Source organism: Sciurus vulgaris (assembly GCF_902686455.1).
Source record: "Sciurus vulgaris genome assembly, chromosome: 5".
NCBI classification, from domain to species: domain Eukaryota; kingdom Metazoa; phylum Chordata; class Mammalia; order Rodentia; family Sciuridae; genus Sciurus; species Sciurus vulgaris.
Window position 1 is genome coordinate 54,512,969 of NC_136465.1, and position 21,033 is coordinate 54,534,001.

Consider the following 21,033-nt stretch of genomic DNA (forward strand, 5'->3'; position numbering starts at 1 on the left):
CTAAAGAGCAATAAGTAAAGTAAAAAAAATCAATAAATGGGATGGTATCAAACTAAAAAGCTTCTTCACAGCAAAGGAAACAATCAAGAACATGAAGAGAGAGTCAACAGAATGGGAGAAAATCTTTGCCACCTACACCTCAGATAGAGCATTAAACTCTAGTCTACATAAAGAACTCAAAAAACTTAACACCAAAGGCAAAAATAACACAATCAATAAATGGGCAAAGGAACTGAACAGACACTTCACAGAAGAAGTATGATCGGTCAACAATTAAATGAAAAAAATGCTCAACATCTCTAGCAATTAGGGAAATGCAAATTAAAACCACACTGAGATTTCATCTCACTCAAGTCATAATGGCAATTATCAAGAATACAAATTATTCCACTACTCAACATATACCCAAAGGACTTAAAATCAGCATACTATAGTGATGCGAAAATATCAATGTTTATACTGCTCAATTCACAAGAGTTAAGCTATGTAAGCAACTTAGGTGCCCTTCAACAGATGAGTGGATAAAGAAAATGTAGTAGATATACCCAGTGGAATATTACTCTACCATAAAGAAGACTAAAATTATAGCATTTGCTAGTTAATGGATACAACTGGAGACTATCATGCTAAGTGAAATAAGCCAATTCCCAAAAAAACCAACAGCCAAGTGCTCTCTCTGATATGCAGATGCCAACTCACAATAGGTGGGGAGAGTAGAAGTTCACCAGATTGGACAGGGTAGAATGGGAGGAAGGGTTGGGAAATGGGAATCAGAAAGGCAGTAGAATGCATCAGATAGAATTTTCCTGTGTTCATATGTGAATACACAACCAGTTTAACTCCACATCATGTAAAACCACAAGAATGGGAAGTCATACCCCATGTAGGTACAATATGTCAAAATATATTCTGTCATATATAACTAAAAACATTAAATTAAAAAATATTTAAATGACATAGGTTAGCAGATTGGAATAAAAAACAAGGCATGGAGAACCAAATCTTACTTAAAGATCAGAAACAAATCAAAATGGCAGGAAATAAAAGTCATTTCTCTATAATAACATTAAATGTAAATGTACAAATTATTCAATCAGAAGACATAGAATAGCAGATTAAATTTAAAAACAAGACCCAACACTATATTGTTTTCATAAGATTCACCTTACAGGTAAAGACATCCACGGACTGAAGATGAAAAGATGGAAAAGATATACCATGCAAATAGTACTCATAAACAAGCAGGATAGCTATTCTCATATCAAACAAAGTGGATTTCAAGCCAAAATTAATCAGAAGAGACAAAGAAGGTCACTTTATACTGCATAATAGAATAATCCAATAATAAGATATGATTCTAAATATTTATGCCTCAAATAATGGTGCATCTGTGTATATAAAACTAACTCTCCTCAATATTAAGAATCAAATAGCCACAATAAATAATTCTGGACAACTTCTCTCTCACCACTAGATAGATCATCTAGACATAAACTAGTAAAGATTCTTCAGATCTAAAAACTACTATTAACCAGATGGACCTAACAGACATCTATAGACCATTTCATCCATCAATGACTGAATTTGCCTTCTTCTCAGTCACACATGAATCATTTTCTAAAATAGGTCACAAAGCAAATCTTAGCAAACACAAAAAAACAATGAATATGATTCCTTGCCTTCTATCTGATCACGATGGAGTGAAATTTAAAATCAATGACAAGAAAAACAAATGAGGCTAGTGATGCAACGTATCAAAACCTCTGGGCAGTATAAAGGCAGTTCTAAGAGGAAGATTCACAGCACACAGCTCATATATTTAAAGAATAGAAAGAAACCTAATTTAAAAATCTAACAATACACCCCAAGGTCCAGCAAAAGAACAATCCAACACCAAAGTCAGTAGAAGACAGGAAATAATTAAAATCAGCACTGAAATTACATGAAATCGAGAATAAAAAAATACAAAGGATCAACAAAATATAGAGTTGGTATCTTGAAAGCATATTAGATCGACAACCCCTAAGAAATTAAATGAACTAGACAGAAGACTCGAATAAATACAATTATAGATGAAAAAGGAAATATCACCACAGACACCACTGAAATTCATAGAATCATCCGAAATTATTTTTAAAATTTAGACTCTAATAATGTAGAAAATCTCAAAGACATTGACAAATGTTTAGAGGCACATATAACTGAGCCAAATTGAACTTTGAGGTTATGTAAAACTTAAATAGATCACTATTGAGTCATGATATTAAAGCAGCTATCAAAAGCCTTCTAACAAAGAAAAGTCCAGGACTGGACAGATTCTCAGCTGAGTTCTTCCTTTAAAGAAGAACTAATACCAACTCTCCTCAAATTATTCCATGAAACAGAAAAAGAGGGATCACTGACAAATTCATTCTATGAAATCAGTATCACCCTGATACCAACCAAAGACACATCAAGGAAGGAAAACTTTAAGCCAGTATCCTTGATAAACATAGAAGCAAATATTCTTAATAAAATATTGGCAAACCACATATAAAAAAAACACATTTAAGGGTTGGGGCCATGGCTCAGTGGTGGAGCACTTGCCTAGCACCTGTGAGGCACTGGGTTGGATCCTCAGCACCACATTAAAATAAATAAATAAAATAAAGGTATTAAAACAAAGAGTGCTTCATAATATGAATAGTAATTTAAAAATCATTTAAAATATAGTGCACCATGTTCAAGTGAGTTTCATTCTAGGAATGAAAGATTGGTTCAAAATACACAAATCAATAAATGTAATCCACCATATAAATAGATTTAAGGACAACAATCACATGATCATTTCAATAGATGAAGAAAAAGCATCTGACAAAGTACAATGCCAATTCATGTTTAAAACACTGGAGAAACTGAAGATAGAAAGAACTTACCTTAATAAAGTAAAGGTTATATATGACAAACCAAAGGTGACATCATATTGAATGGAGAAAAACTGAAAGCATATCCTCTAAAAACAGAAATAAACAAGGATGCCCACTCTTACCACTCCTATTCAACATAGTCCTCCAAATGCTAGTCAGATCAATCAAGTAAGAGAAGGAAATTAAAGGTGTATAGATAAGAAGAGATGAACTTGTCTGTATTTGCTTATGACATCATCCAATATTTAGAAGACAAAGAAAAATCCACCAAGAGACTTCTAGAGCTGATAAACAATTTTAGTTAAGTATCAATATAAGATCAACACACAAGGACTGGGGTTGTGGCTCAGTGGTGGAGTGCTTGCCTAGCACATATGAGGGACTGGGTTCGATCCTCAACACCAAAAAAAAAATAAATAAATGAAAGTATGGTATCCATTTACAACTGAAAAAGCAATTCTTTAAAAAAAAATAATCAACACATTGCTTTTCTGTACTCCAATAACAAACCTGCTGAAAAAGAAATTAGGAACAATATCCCATTCACAGTAACTTGGAAAAAAAAATCCTTGGGAATTAATCTAATGAAGGAGGTCAAGGACCTCTACAATGAAAACTACAGAACACTGAAGACCTTAGAAGATGGAAAGACTGCCCACATTCTTGAATAAGCAGATTTAATATTATTAAAATGGCCATACTTGGGCTGGGGCTGTAGTTCAATGGTAGAGTGCTTGCCTAGCATGTGTGAGGCACTGACTTTGATCCTCAGCGCCATATAAAAAAACAAGCAAAATGAAAGTATTGTGTCCATCTACAACAACAACAAAATGGCCATACTACCAAAAGTATTATACAGATTCAATGCAATCCCCCTCAAATTACCAACAACACTCTTCACAGAACTAGAAAAAGCAATTCTAAAATTCATTTGGAAAAATTAGAGATCTAGAATAGTCAAAGAAATTCTGAGAAACAAGAGTGGTGCTAGAGGCATCACAATAGTGGACCTCAAAATATACTACAGTTACTACTGTAGTAACAAAAACAGCATGGTGCTAGCACCAAAACCCACATGAGACCAATGGAATAGAATAAAAGACACAGACAAAACCACTATAATACAACTATCTGATACTATACAAAGGTGCCAAAAATATGTTGGAAAAAATACTGCCTTATTAATAAATGGTGCTGGGGAAATTAGAAATCTATTTGTAGACAAATGAAACTTGACCTCTACCTCTGACCCTACACAAAAGTCAACTCGAAGTGTGTCAAAGACCTGGGCATTAGACATGAAACTCTAGAACATCTAGGTTCAACAATCCAACATAGTGGCACAGGCATCAACTTCCTCAATAAGATGCCCAAAGTTGAGGAATTAAAACCAGGAATCAATAAGTGAGATGGCATCATATTCAAAATCTTCTGCTCAGTGAAGGAATAAACCACCCCGAACAGCTTAAAATGTTTCAACAAATGACTGGATTGACACTACATTAAATGTCAGAGAAAGAATATAGAAAGTTCATAGCTTAAAGGTTCATCAAACTAAAAGATGATGTAAGAAGTGAAATTAGAGAAAAAATACAGGATAAACATCACTTCAATAGAGATAGAAATTCTGAAAAAGAACCAAACAGAAAACCTCAAAATGCAAGAATTAATAAACCAAATTAAACATTCAATGGAAAGCAACACCAATAGATTAGACCCCTTTGATGATAGAGATTTTTAGGCCTTGAAGTTAATGTTGACCATAAAGAAAAGACATTAAAAGACCACAACCAGAATATTCAAGATATATGTGAAATCATCAGGAGATCAAATATAAGAATTATTGGGGTAAATGAAGGATTTGAAATACAAACTAAAGGGATGCACAATCTTTTCAATGATAATAATAATAGGAAATTTTCCAAATCTAAAGAGTGAGAAGAAAACGCAAATACAGTAGGCACATAGAATTCCAAATAGACAGAATCAAAGCATATCCCAATCCTCCTCAAATTATTCCATGAAATAGAAAAAGAGGGATCGCTGCCAAATTCATTCTACAAAACCAGTATCAACCTGATGAAAAAAAACAGACAAAGACACATCAAGAAACAAAAACTCCAAGCCAATATCCTTGTGAACATAGATGCAAAAATTCTTAATAAAATATTGGCAAGCCACATACAAAAAAATATATATATATAGTGCACCATGATCAAATGGGTTTCATCTCAGGGACGCAAGATTGGTCCAACATACTAAAATCAATAAATGTGATTCACCTCATAAAGGACAAGAAACACACACTTACCTCAATAGACACAGAAAAGGCATTTCACAAAGTACAGTCCCCATTCTTGTTTAGAACACCGGAAAAATTAGAGATAGAAGGAATTTACCGAAGCATTATAAAGGCTATCTATGACAAACCCAAGGCCAACATCATATGGAATGGGGACAAACTGAAAGCATAACCTCTAAAACCAGGAACAAACAAGGATGCCCACTCCTGCAACTCCTATTTAACATAGTCCTTGAAGTCTAGTCAGAGCAATCAGGCAAGAGAAGAAAGTTAAAGGGACATAAGTAGTAAAAGAAGAGCTTTAATTATCACTGTTTGCTGACAACCTGATCTTATATTTAGCAGACCCAAAAAACTCCACCAAAAGACTTCTACAGTTAATAAATAAATTCAGCCAGAGAAAAGATCAACAAACAAATCAGTCACATTCCTATATTCTAATAATAAATGAGCTGAAAAAAAAAATTAGTAAAACTATCCTATTCACAATAACCTCAGAAAATAAAAATTAAATGCTTGGGAATCAATCTAACAAAAGAGGGGAAGGACCTCTACAATGAAAACTACAGAACACTAAAGAAAGAAATTGAAGAAGATCTTAGAAGATAGAAAGACATCCCCCCCACCATGCTCGTGGATAGGCAGAATTAATATTGTCAAAATGGCCATACTACCAAAAGAGCAGATTCAGTATAATCCCTATCAAAATACCATTGATGTTCTTCATAAAAATAGAAAAAGCAGTTCTGAAATTGATTTGGAAAAATAAGAGACCCAGAATAACCAAAGCAATTTGTATTTGTCAGGGTTCTCTAGAAGAACAGAATCAACAGGAAGTATGGTTATAAAAAGGGGATTTATTAGATTGGCTTACATGACCAGAAGCTGGATAGTCCACAATGGCCATGTACAGGCTAGAAAGCTGGAAGAACCAGTAGCTGTGCAGTCCAAGAGGCAGAAGTCCCAGACCAAGGCTTCAGGAAACTACCTGGAGAATCAACGGCAGAGTCCTCTCGGGAAGAGTGAAGCAGTGAGAGTACGATATCTTCAGACAATCAAAGCAGCAATCAAGAACTCATTTAAGACTTGAGCTTGTATCTGCATCTGCTTCCTTGTTCTTCCAACTTTTATTCCAACCAAGCCACCATCCTATTGGGTAGTGCTGCCCATGCCTAGGGAGGGTCTCCACTTCAGTTCACTGTCCCACATGCCAATCATTCCTAGACACACCTTCAACTGACACACCCAGAAGCCTCTTAATCTTTGGCATCTCTTAATCCAATCAATTTGACAATTCAAAAGTAACCATTACACAATTCTTAGTAAAAGAGTTATGCTGGAGGCATCACAATACTGGACCTCAAAATATACTACAGTTACAACTATAGTAACAAAAACAGCATGGTGCTAGCACCAAAATACACTTGAAGACCTATAGAAAAGAATAGAAGATACAGAGACAAACCCACATTAATACAGTTACCTGAAACTAGACAAAGGTGCCAAAAGCATACATTGGAGAAAAGATAGCCTTTTAAACAAATGGTGCTGGGAAAAATGGAAATCCATACATAAAAGAATGAAATTTGACCCCTATCTTTCACCCTGCACAAAATTCAACTCAGAGTGCATCAAAAACCTAGGAAATAACCTGAAACTCTGAAACTGCTAGAAGAAAATGTAGGCCCAACCCTCCAACTTGGTGGAACAAGAACTGACTTCCTTAACATGACTCCTTAAATGCAATAAATAAAGATCAGTGGATGGCATCATATTAAAAAGCTTCTGCACAGGAAAGGAAAAAACTAAAAGCATGGAAAGAGAAACTACAGAATGGGAGAAGATTTTTGCCACCTGCTCCTCAGATAGGGCACTAATATCCAGGATATATAAAGAACTCATAAAACCTAACCATAAAAACAATTAATAAATGGGCAAAAGAACTAACCGGACACTTCTCAAAACAAGAAATACAATTCACCAACAAATATATGAAAAAAATGTTCAACATCTCTAGCAATCAGGGAAATGCAAATCAAAACTACATTGAGATTTCATCTCAATCCAGTCAGAATGGCAGTTATCAGGCATATAAATAATAATAAATGTTAGTGACAATGTGGAGGAAAAGGTAGGTACACTCATACATTGTTGGTGGAACTGCAAATTAGTGCAACCATTCTGGAAAGCAGTACTCCTCAAAAAATTAGTAATGGAACACCCTATGATCCAGATACCCTACTCCTTGGTATATATCCAAAAGATTTAAAATTTGCATTCTACAGTGATGCAGTCACATCAATATTTATAGCAGCACAATTCAGAATAGCCAAGCTATGGAACCAACCTGGGTGCCCTTCCACAGATGTATAGGTAAAGAAAATGTGGTGTATATATACACAGTGGAGTATTACTCATTCATAAAGAAGAATGAATTTCTGGCATTTGCTGCTAATGAATGCAAATGGAGACTATTATGCTAAGTGAAATAAGCCAGTTCCAAAAAGCCAAAGGTCAAATGTTTAATATGCAGAAGCTAACCCAAAATAAAATAAAATATAAAGTAGGGGAGAGGGAAAGGAAAAAAAAGGGAGAGGAAATTCCATCAAAATAGAGGAAAAATCTGTAGAGTACATGAAAAGGATTGAGGTGGGGGAAAGAAGGATGGGATAGGGAAGAACAGTAGAATGAATCTGAATGAACTTTCGTATGTACCACATGAAATTCACAGTATATTCCACAGTGAATTTCAACATCACATATATCCACAAGACACTAAATTTTAAAAAAACTAAATAATTTGCAGTAAGATGAATAGAGTAGAGGGAGAGGATCTTGGGAACAGAGGGGGAAGGGGACAAGTGCTGGGGACTGAATTAGAGCAAATTATATTCCATGCTTTTGTGATCATGTCAAAATGTATCCTAATGTTATATATAACTAAAAAGAATTGATTAAAAATGACATTATAAAACAAAACATACTAAATGGGACAATGAGCTAAACTGATAAGTCTCAAATGAAGTACAAATTGCCAACAAATATATGAAAAAAAATGTTCAACTGTTTTATCAATCAGAGAAATGCAAATAGATACTGCACTGAGATTTTTATCTCATTCTGGTTTAAACAGTCATCAAGAATATAAATAATAATGCTGGGAAGGATGTGGGGGGAAGGAATACATGTATACCATTGGTGAAACTGTAAATTAGTACAAGAACTATGGAGATTCCTCCAAAGAGGAGGAATGGAACCACCATGTAATCCAGGTATACCATTCCTCAGCATTCATCCAAAAGAATTCAAGTCAGTACACCATATGCACACCTGTGTTTATAGCAACACAATTAATGATAGTTAAGTTATGGGACCAATCTAGTTATCCATCAATAGATGAATGAGTAAAGACAATGTGATACACACACACACACACACACAATGGTGCTTGATATAGCCATAAAGAAGAATGAAATTATGTCATTTGCAGGAAAATGAAACTGGAAAGAATCATGTTATGTTACATGAAATCAGACTCAAAAAGGCAGGCATTGTATGTTTTCTATTATATGTGGAAACTAGAGAGTAAAAAAAAAAAAAAAAAGAACATAAACCTCATGAAAATAGAAGCAAGATCAGTAGAGTAATAGAGGAGATGTGAGGAGGGAGGAAGGCAGGGAAAAGGAATGTACAGCAAGTGAAAGACTAAATTATGCTACATACATTCATCAATCCATCACAATGAATCTCACTATTATGTATCATTATAATGCAATTTAAAATCATACATCAATGAAAATTATTAAAAACAGAATGTCATCAAACAGTTGAGCTAGGCATGGTGACACACATCTTTGAACCTAGTGACTTGGGAAGCTGAGACAGGAGGATGACAATTTCAAGGCCAGCCTTGGCAACTTAATAAGACATTGACTCAAAACAAAAACAAAACAAAACAAAAAAATTTTTTTAAAGGAATGGGCATGTATGTAGCTCAATGTTAGAGTGCCCCTAGTGTTCAATCCCAAGTATTAGGCTTGTTTAATTGTATTTTCTTTGTTTGTTTAACATCCTAAGAAACTTAGCAAAAGTGCATGCCAACTCCAGAGAAATACTTAAATAAATCAATGGAAGAAATAAAGATTCTCCCTTTTTAATTAATAAAAATTTAAAAAATTAAAAATTACTACTTCTTTGAGAACTGGTAGTTTCATGGGTAAAGAATGAAGGAAGTTTTTATTGAAAGACATACTTGCCATTTTGAAGAATAGTTTCCTCACCCAAATCTCCTCGATATCACTCAGATAAGACACTTAATTCTTCAACATTATTTTCTATTTTGAACTTAAAAATAATTTCCCATGAGAAAATGACAAATGTTAAACAAAGCTGACCATTCTAATATATATATTTGCTTTTATCAACAGAACTTTAAATTCCTTATCAGTAGTAATATTAGACATTTACATTCATGTTTTATGATGGGATTCATGTATTTCATAACCATGTAAGAAAATATGAAATTTCCTTAAATTATTTATATTATAAAAATGTCTCTTACTTTTTCTACTTCTGAATTATCACTTGTCTCTCCTTGGATTTTCGTTGGAACTATGATTTCCATAAATGAACTTTGAGAACCTGAAGAAATTAAAAAAAAAAAAAAACAAAAAACATTTAGCAACCCTGTCTTTAAATTTGACTTGAGCTTGTATCAAGCTTCCTTCAGAAGGTGCACTTATGCAGGTAAGGATGGTCCTTCACTGTGTACACTTGTGAAAACCTAGGGCACTCGCTTCACCAGCACACATACAAAATGGAATGACAGAAGTTTAGCATGTTTCCTGTGCAAGGATAACACACAAATTCATGAAGAATTCCATATTGAAAACTAAGCAAAATGAAACAAACCCCTTGAAAAATACTTAATTTTAAAAACATACAATGTGGTTTTAAAAGACCCAAAAAAGAATGAAAATATCCAATTTATACAAAATTAGCTATTCCTGAAAAAAGCAGAATAGACCAAAATGTAAGTAGATAAATAAATAAATGACATACTTAAGAAAACCTGTCTGATGACTTTTGTACAGGGTTAAAGATAGGAATCTAGTTTCATTTTTCTATATATGAATATCGAGTTTTCCCAGCATTATTTGTTAAAAGGCTATCTTTTCTTCAACATGTTTTTGGCACCTTTCATGATGACCAGATGACTATATCTATGTGGGATTTTCTCAATGTCTTCTACTCTATTCCATTGATCTTTGTGTCTGTTTCAATGTCAATACCATGCTGTTTTTGTTACTATAACTCTTCAGTATAATTTGAGATCTGTAGAATTTGTGATGCCTTCTAGCATTGCTCTTCTTATTTAGTACTGCTTTGGTTCTTGTGGGTCCTTTATTCTTCCAAATGAATATTAGGACCACCTTTTCTAGTTCTGTGCTTTTGGTAGTATGGTCATTTTGATAATATTAATTCTGCCTATCCAAGAACCTGGAAGTTCTTTAAAACTTCCAAGTGCTTCTTCAATTTTTTTCTCCAGTGTTCTATCTATAGTTTTCATCGTTGTGGTTTTTCATCTTCTTGGTTAGATTTATTCCCCAATGACAATTCAAAGTGACTCAATGACCTAGGAATTAGACTAGAAACCTTGCAACTGCTAGAAGAAAACAGAGTCAACACTCCAACATAGTTGATGCACATCTACTGAAAAGTGAAAAAGTGCCCAGATAAACCACTCCAAACATGGGAACTCACACAAGAGATTTTTACTAGGCAGACTAACAGTGTCTGCCCTGAAGAGAGAGAGAACATGACAGAGGAGTTGAATTTCCCAGGCTAAAGACGATGGGGCCAATTGCTGAGCAGTTAAAATTCCCGGGCTATGGATTAAGCCAATGGCTGCCGAGCACCAGCTGACAGGTGGACCAATGGCTGGCTATGATGCCACTGCCAGGTGACACCCAGTGGGTTCACACAGGCACAGCACTGCGCTGGCAGCTGCGGACCTGCCTAGCCGCATCTGCTGGCCAGGCAGCCCACTGAGTACTACATCTACTTCCTTAAAAAGAACCCTTTTTAAATCAAAATCAGGAATCAAATAATCAAAACCAGGAATCAATAAATGGGATGGCTTCAAATTTAAAAGTTTCTGGCAGTGGAGGAAGCATTTAAAAGCATGAAGAGAGAGCCTACAGAATGGGAGAAAATCTTAGCCAGCTATTTCTCTACCGGGATTAATATCCAGAAGTTATAAAGAACTCAAAAAACTTTTAAAGTCAAGGGCTAAACATCGGGGTCTTAAGTCCCCTTGCTCTTCTCGACCAGCAACAAGGGAAGGGAGCACTCCCCAACAAGGTCAGACCGGGATAGGTAGGGCTGACTGACCGCCCGCACCCAGTCCCCTGGGTGGAGGACAATCAGACCTGTCAGGGAGACCAGTCACAGCAGGAACTCATTTGTTGAGGAAGTCGCACAGCTTTTATGTAGGGTGGAGGCTAGGCGGGAACCAATCAGCTTAAAGGTCAGCAAGTCATGGGGGATTCACGCAGGCTAGAGTCCCATAGGACTATATGGCAAGCACGAGCTGATCACATCCGTGGAACTGTTGTTAACCAATCCCTGATGGTGGTCCGATTTATCATTACTAACTTTTGTACCACCTTTGAGGCCTTGATCTTGCTCACTTACCTGGGAGTAAGGAGTCAGTCTGAGTTAGTTAATGTGTCATTAGTCCCAACATATCCCCCTTTTTTGTTTTATATTAAGGGTGTGTCTGTCTTAGGTTGCCCCTGGGAGGGCCTTTCCTGTCATGGAACATCACCCTAGCAGTTTGGGGGTCTGCCTTACTCGAAGGTGTGCCTGTCTTAGGTTGTCCTCCTCTGAGGATCTTACCCGTCATTGACTACCACCTTAGCACTTCAGGCAGGCCCCTCAGGAGGAGCAGGGCTTAAGGAAGAGACACTTAGACCCCAGTGTCCTGATACGAGTGACCCATGATCCTATAGGGTTCCCAATCATCATTATGAAGGGCAGTATAATGCTGTCGGACCACCATGAGCTGCACAGACTTAACCTGGCTTTTCAGGAAATGGATAAGCTTATTGATTATGCAAGGCCCGAAGGCGAACACAAGGATAATGATGATTAGCGGTCCCATAAGCGGGAGGAGGTAGGGAAGTCACCCATATAACCCAGTCCAGAGGAAATCAGAGTGGAGCTTGCTCCTATGACATTCCAGATGTTCTTGTGGGTTTTTGATTTTATCTCGTACAATGCCAGAGCAGTTGGCGTAGAAACAGCACTCTTCACCAAGAAACAGGCAAAGCCCTCCTTCCTACACCGCTAGCAGATCCAAACCACGACGATATTGCAGGACAACAGCGGCCAAGGAATCAAGTTGAGCCTGTAGATCTACGATGGTACAGCTGCAAAGTGCAATGTTAGGAGCTCTGTGTAGCTCTCAAGGAAGTTCACTGTCCAAAGTCATGAGGTCAGAGACCCCAGTCTCAATCACTGTTGTCCATTTTTGCTACTGCACATTACTCTCTTTCTTAAGAAGTTTACATATATTGACTCCTGAGTCTATATGAACATTAGTTAACACAATTTAACATTATATCTAAAACATGAATTTAAAAAGGCTGAGAGAGCTTTTAACATTTCTTTTGTGTGCCAAAGTGGCAAAATGCTTTTATGCTTAACCTTTAAACAAATCAGGCTCTAACTTTTAGAAATACATTTACACTTAAAATTTTTATCTCAGTGTAAAGAGTAACAAATTTTACATATACCCTATTGATAACAGGGCCTATACTAGAACATTAAATGATAGGTTTACCATTACAGACAAGTTTAATTTGGAGAATAATAGCTTGATAAATTTTCTGTTTTAAAAACTTATATACCTGGAAAATATGAACACATTCAACATACAAAGAGTGACCATTTCACAATTACCTTGACCCTTTTGTGTGGCAAAGTGGCAAACTTTTTTTACAGACTTTCTTAGCACTTACTTAGACCCTCATGTATTGTATCACATAAGCACTTTCTTACCCAGAAACATTTTGTTCTTCAATAAATATATTTCCATATCTAGAGCCTTTTATTTTTTCTTTCCTATGTGTTGAACTTTTTGTTCACATTCTGAAACAACTCTTAAGAAATTTCTTAATTTATATAAATTACTCCATTTTAATAAGATTAAATATTTTGTTATTTATAGTACCCTAATTGAAACACAGTTGAAACTTTTGGAACCCTTTGTATATAGAATTGTACCTGTTAGGACATAACTCTTAGTAACCTTGTTTTTTTTTTTTTTTTCTGTCTCCGCCCCTCCTGAGGGTCCAGGGATTCAAACTGTGGTCCTTCTGCACACTAGCTGAGCACTCTCCAAGAGGAGCTATCTCTTCAGCTTTTTAGTAACCTTGTTTTTAGTGACACAAACACATTTGACTTATTTTATATTAGACAAATGTCCTGAACAGTATTTGCCATCTTTTTCTTGTTGAAGGAAAGTCGTAGAAAAATTGATGTTAGACATTTTATAAACATCAACATTTCATTAGTTTGACCACCTAGAGACTTGCGAGTTATTTTTGAAGACATTTTACTTTTATTATTTTACCCAATTTGAATTGAACCTTTTTAAATCATGTGAATTAAAGGTATTTGGGTCCATTTTTAAATTTTAATTTTAGGAGTGCTCAATTTTGATACAGACAAAACGTGACATCAGACAGCATGACATACAAATAACACAAAATCAAAGGTCTTGTAACTTTATAGGTGAATCTCCATTGCAATGTAACAGATGTTCAAAAACTCTAGTTGAATAAAAAAAAGTCATGAGCTCAAAAAAAAATGTAGAATTCAAAAAAACAAGAGTCCTGGAAAAATGATATGGACATTAATTACTTTAGTAAAGCACCATAAAATTTACTTTTGCTGGAGTTCAGGTAAGACTCTTTTTACCTTTTTTTCTTCCTTGGGTTTGAGATCCATCTCCTACTGAGCCTTCAGGCTTTCTCTATTTACATTTCAATGTAAGTCTTGACTGAGATCTGGATCTGAAAGGGGCTAAAATGTTCTAGCAGAAACTTGATGCCTGGGGCATTTTAACCCTCTTTCCTCTGCGTTCAATTCAAGTTTGGATGCAGAAAATTGTGAAACAATTATCTCCCACTATTTGTGGAGAATGGGGCTACTATATCATACTCCTTACTAGGACATGCCACTGATGGTTGGGCTGGTTACTCCCTCCACACCGGCGTATGTGGGACCTCGTGGCAGGAGGACTAGGTGGGCTGGGCCAGGGAATGGAAGCAGAAACAGCTCAGTTGAAGTTGGAGGAGGAGGAGGTATTAAGAGGGGGAGAAGAAGGAGGAATTCAAGTTTGCAGGAAGAGCATAGAAGCACAAGAAAGAAGAGACTTGAAGATAAGGAATCCCTTTCCATTTGCCCGGCTCGCTCACAGAAGCTGTGTGCCAATATCTTTGGTAGCCACAATCCACCTTCCCATGGAGCAATCTTTCATCCCTGCACAAGCCAATTTGTGATCAGTAGTCATTCCTTCCCAAACTAACATTTTAGCATTTACCGGGAAGTGCGGGGGCACCTGGCTCTCCTTGCAGTGCTTGACAGAGTTCCACTGAAGGATGATTGCAGAGACTCATCCTAAAAGGATTGTATGCCAGATGTATGCCTCCCTAGCTTGGATGTTATTCTGTGGAGTTTTCCTAATAATATATTACTTACTTCAGTCTGAGGATCTTGCTAGAGCTGATGGGAATAATTCTACAAATTTCCAGAAAAACATCACGGAGACAAACACATGTTGAAACCCTGTGATGTTAACCTCACTACAGAAGAATGTTCTTATTATGTTAAAAATCAAACACTGCATTTACTGGCACAGCCAGAACCTGTTGGGGCACAGAAATTTATATATAACAATGTTTCCCCAAGTTCTAAACACAAAGCACCTCCCACAGTAGCTACTAGATATGGACTAGCTTATTTTATCAATGGCAAGCCCTGGTACCCCCCTAAAGGCAAGCCCTTAGAGAAGGTAGATATAGATCTCCCCCTGTCTCCTACAGGGTGGTTTAATCCAGATGATGGTTTTGTTTATGTGTGGTGGTAAGGTAAAAGAATAAGGTTTCACAACACTCCTTCCTTCCTACAAAGAATATGTCACCCCTATAATAAATGTTGGTACACAATAACCATTGGGACCACTGCCCTCCTGTAGCCCTTAACTCAGCAATTTAGATATTAACCAGAAGGACCTAGTAGAGATGATCATATGACATTATTTGTCTATCGCTTTACCGCAAAAATAATAAAAATAGTCTTAGGTCATATAGAGTTTAGATATTAAGGAAATAAACATTGTATTAGCTCATCGACATAGTTAGATATTCTTAAAATAATTGTGATTTAGTAAGGATAATCTGTACGGTTACTGTTTTCTCATAATCTTTCAGTAAAAACAATTTCTGCCTATGCTTTGGAAACTTCTTTGATTTTATTAATCACAAGCCTGTCATCATAGCCTGAAGAAAAATGTATATAAACCCAGCCTTCCCCAGAATAAAGTGGGATTGATTGCACCAGAACTAGAGTCTGTGTCTTTCATTCTCCATCCATCACCAACGCTGTCTCCCCGTGCCCTGTTTACCAGTGTGGAACCCATGGACTCCTGCTAGGGCTGGACCCTGGCAGGGAAGGCCATATAGGGAAGGGGGAGGTTAGAGTCAGTGAGTTCTCTCCCAGTATCATCTTTAGGTGGTGGCTCTTTGGGGAGAAACTTGGAGCCCCCTTTGGGAGATCCTGGAGAGAAGCAGGCCTTAAGGGCGGATAATGTAGGGCAGACTCCCAATGGAGGACCCTCCCCTAAATTGATTTCCCTCCTCCTAACAAGTTGTTCTACATGATCCCATGTGGACCAGTCAAAAAGCAGGAAGCCAAGGGCCACCGGAGCAAAGGTGTCCCAGGCTTTTTCCACCTGTGTATCAGACCACTCAAGGCCCCTACTCTTCAGGATGAGCCTAAGAGCTGAGAGCGCAGGGTCACCATGTGTGGTGTGTGTTTGCCCCATCTTTTCAGGGATTCCCTTACCTCAGAACTCGCTTGGCCCGATCTGCCAGTACTTTTGGTTTTGAAGCTGCCTCGCTTTGGCTGCGGATCAGCCTTGAGGGGCCCCACATTGGGCGCCAGATGTCGGGGTCTTAAGCCCCCTTGCTCTTCTCAACCAGCAACAAGGGAAGGGAGCACTCCCCAACAAGGCCTGACCGGGAAAGGTAGGGCTGACTGACTGCCCGCACCCAGCCCTCCCGGTGAAGGACAATCAGACCTGTCAGGGAGACCAGTCACAGCAGGAGCTCGTTTATTGAGGAAGTTACACAGCTTTTATGAAGGGTGGAGGCTAGGCAGGAACCAATCAGCTTAAAAGTCAGCAGGTGTGGAGGGTCGTTCACACAGGCAAGAGTCCCAAAGGACTATATGGCAAGCACCAGCTGATCACGTTCGCAGAACTGTTGTTAACCAATCCCTGACAGTGGTCCTATTTATCATCATTAACTTTTGAAACCACCTTTGAGGCCTTGATCTTGCTCACTCGCCCGGGAGCAAGGAGTCAGCCTGAGTTAGTTAACGTGTCATTAGTTCCAACAGCTAAATATTGTCTCTCATATGCAGAAGCTACAGCAAAACAGCAGGGGAAAGGAGGCAGTCCCATGAAAATTGAAGAGAGATCAGTAGGGTAGAGGAGCAGGGTTGAGGGGAGAAAGGAGGGAAAGATAAGGGAAGAAGTGAGGAATGAAATTGATCAAAATTACTCTATGTACATATGTGAACATACCACAGGAAATTCCTGCTTTGTATACATCTATAAAGCACCAATTATTTAAAAAATAATTAATAAATGGAAGTAAGATTATTGATGGCTTAACATAATAAAGACTTCTTTGTTTTTCATAAGAAGTCTATTGGGAATCATTAGTTTTCATTTAAGTAATGACTCAGAAATTCAGGTTCCCTCTGAGTGGTAATAAATAGCCCAAGGCCTCAAAAGTCACAGTGCTTTCAGAAAAGAATATGGAATATATTAAATGCCACTATTCACTTTTAAATGACCCAGTTTATTACATTAATTCCACATTAGTGGAAAACTTAAAAAGGAACTCATAATAGAATTCTATAAACAATTTCAAATAAAAAGAACAATTTCCTAAATATTGTAACTGTTGAAAATAACCCAGGAAGAAAAATTAATGAATAGACCAACAGGGAAGCAAAAAAGGAGATAGGGAAGGAAGAAGATAAGGAAAAGGAATGTGAAGAATAAGAAGTCCTAAATAGTTTCATAGGTTAGTTCCATCAAACAATATATAATTCCTAGTTGGTAAAAACTCATTCAGGGAAAGTTGGAATAATCTTGATAATAAAGGAAAAGAATCATATGATCATCTCAATAGATGCAGGAAAGGCTTTTGATAAAGTCTAGCACCCATTTATATTAAAAACTCTGGAGAAAATAGGGATAGAAGGAACTGATCTCAATATTATAAAGGATATATATGGCAAACCCAAAGCCAACAACATGCTGAATGGAGAAGAACTGAAAGTATTTCCCCTAAAATCAGGAAGAGGACAAACATATCCACTTTCACCACTTCTATTCAATATAGTTTTCAAAACTCTAGCAAGAGAAAAAAAATTAGAGTGATACAATATGGGAAAAGAAATCAAATTATCTCTGCTGATGACATGATCCTAAATCTAGAATACCAAAACACTCCACCAGAAGACTTCTAAAGCTGACAGTGAATTCAAAGTAGCAGGCTACGAGATCAACACTCACAAATCAACAGCTTCCCCATACTCCAATAGTCATTCTGTTGAGAAAGAAATCAGGAAAACCATCCTTTCACAATAACTTAAAAAAAAAAAAATACAGAACACTGAAGAAAAAATTGAATAAGACCTTAGAATACAGTTGAGACTTCCCTTGTTCTTGGATAGAGAGAATTAATATTGTCAAACTGGCCATACTACCAAAAGCAATGCACACATTCAATGCAATTCACATAAAATCACCAATGACATTCTTAACAGAACTAGGGGGGAAAAAAGTCCTTAAATTCATTCCTTAAATTCATTTGGAGGAATAAGGAACTCAGAATAGCCAAAGCAATTCTGAGCAAGAAGAGTGATACAGGAGGCATCCCAATACCTGATCTCAAATTATACTACAGAGAGAAACAAAAGAAGCATGGTATTGGCATCGAAATAAACATTTAGACCAGTGGAATATAACAGAAGACACAGAGACAAATCCACCTACTTATAGCCATCTGATATTCAACAAAAATATATGTTGAAGAAAAGATAGCCATTTTAACAAATGGTGCTGGGAAAATTGAATATCCACGTGTAGAATAATGAAACTAGAACACTATCTCTGGATCAAAGACCTAGGAATTAGACCTGCAACTCTGCAACTGCTAGAAGAACATTTAGGCTCAACAATCCAACATAGTCACACTTACTAAGACCCCTAAAGTTCAAGAAATAAAAGCAGGATCAATAAGTGGGAGGGCATCATATTAAAAACTTCCGCACAGTGAAGGAAGCAATTCAGAGCACAAAGGGGAGCCTACAAAGTGGGGTGAAATCTTTGCCAGCTGCTCCTATGAGTGCAGATTAATGTCCAGAATATATAAAGAACTCAAAAACTTTTTTTTTTTTTTTTTTTTTTGCAGTGCGGGGGATTGAACCCAGAGCTTTGTGCTTGCAAGGCAAGCACTCTACCAACTGAGTTATATTCCCAGTCCCTCAAAAACTTTTAACACCCAAAAATAACTAATCCAATCAATAAAAAAAGGAAATCAAAAAATAAGGAAAATATTGATAAACAATATGAGAAACAAGGTACCATGAATAAAGTTCTAAGGTAAACAAACTTAGAAACAACCAGTGTAAGAATATAATAAATAATTCATATCCAAAGTAAATAGATGGGGGTTTTCAAGATGGCGGCCTAGAGGGTGGCTGCATTTCATGTTGCTCCAGGACTCAGGATTCAAAAGAGGAGATATTGAGAGACTTGGGACCAACTCAAAGCAGCCGGGTGAGTCTCTCCCGTTGGGGAGGCGTCCCGGATGGGACGGTGGTCCCGGAACGCAGGGAACTTTTTGAAGTAGAGCTGCCGGCGAGACACCCCTCCCCCCGCTGGAGCAGTGAACATGCACAACTGGGAGCGTCATAGAGGAGGCCGCTCAGCACAGCGCTGGGACTCGGAGCAACCACTGGGGCTCCGGCGGCTGCCCAGGGGAGGAGCGGCGAGGAGAGCAGTGTGGACTCAGAACACCGGGGCCTGCCCTGAGGAGGAGGAGGAGGAGTGTAGCCGCTTGGATTCGGAGTGACTGCACCAGAGCTACAGGCGGTTGCCAGAGGAGAAGCCGCGCGGCGAGCTGTTTGGACTTAGAGCGACCATTCCTGAACACTAGGGCCTGCCTTGAGGACGAGGACGAGGAGGAGCGTGGCCACTTGGATTTGGAGTGGCTATATCAGAGCTACAGGCGGTTGCCAGAGGAGGAGCTGCGTGGCGAGCTGTTTGGACTCAGACCACTTCTGAACCCCGGGGCCTGCCCGGAGGAGGAGGAGGAGGAGGAGGAGGAGGAACGCGGCGGGTCGTTTGGACCCGCAGTGACTGCATTAGAGCTCCAGGCGGCTGCTCAGAGGAGGAGGTGATTGGTGAGTTGTTTGGACTTACAGCGACCGCTCCTGAACACAGGGGAGCTGCCTGGAGGAGAAGCGTGGTGGGTCGCTTGGTCTCGCGTGGCTTCACCAGAGCTCCGGGCGGCTGCCCGGAGGAGGCGTGCAGTGAGTCACGTGGATTCAGCCACTCAGAGCAACTGCTCCTGAACAACCGGGGGGTTACCAGGAGGAGGAGGAACGGGGCGGGTCACTTTGACTTGGAGTGATTACCCAGGGCTACGAGCGGTTGGTGGGAGGAGGAGGCACACAGTGAGTTGCTTGGACTCCTAGTGACCACACCGGAACACCGGGCGGCTGTCTGGAGGAAGAGGCGTGTGGCGGGTCTCTGGGACTCAGAGCAATTGCACGGGGCTCCAGGTGGCTGCTCACAGGAGGGGCCGCATAGCCAGGTGATTAGGTGCAAAGCAGGGTATAGGAGGCTTCTTGGTGGAAGAGTCGCACAGAGACACGCTTAGGGGCGGAGCTAAGGTTCCAGGACTGCAGGCAGATTCTCTGAGGAGGGGCAGCCGAAGGAGATTCATCTGCGAAGGGTGAGGCTCCCAAGCCCAGGAGGTAGGGCCGGTCCCCTGGGAACTTTGCAGAGGAAGGCAGCCCAGCCCAGGCGGTAGCTGTAATTGAGGGGAACCTCTAGGAGGGGAACTAACCAGCAAGACCACCCCACCGGGTGAGTCTTCCCTGCCAGGTGAGGTTTCCCCACAAGGATGGTAAAACCAGAGACACAGGCCCAAACAGGCCTTGCCTCAGCCCACAGCCTAGTTCCCCTTTGGATGACCACTGGTCAACAAGTGGAGGCACCTCTTCCCACTAGCAGGGTTATACCCCACCTGAAGGCCACCACTCCTAGAGAGGCAGCTTCCTTGTGGAACAACCACATTATCAACTTCCTCCAAGACTTCAGCCTACTGAAGGCTAAGAGGGGATATATAGAAATCTTCAGGGACATTGTAAGTCAATAGAGGAAATCTGCAATATCTCAGCGGTCCACTGATACCTGAACAATATGAGAAAACAAGGAAAGAAAATGCTGCA

General features: G+C 38.6%; 1 protein-coding gene across 1 annotated transcript in view; it reads right to left on the reverse strand.

Annotated features, from left to right (window-relative positions):
• ADAM32 (ADAM metallopeptidase domain 32) overlaps positions 1 to 21,033 on the reverse strand; it is a 177,769-nt gene that overhangs the window by 135,002 nt on the left and 21,734 nt on the right. Inside the window, exon 2 of the mRNA XM_079139876.1 lies at positions 9,770 to 9,849. Within this exon, the coding sequence (XP_078996002.1) occupies positions 9,770 to 9,849 (80 nt within the window). The remainder of the gene's footprint in view (positions 1 to 9,769; positions 9,850 to 21,033) is intronic.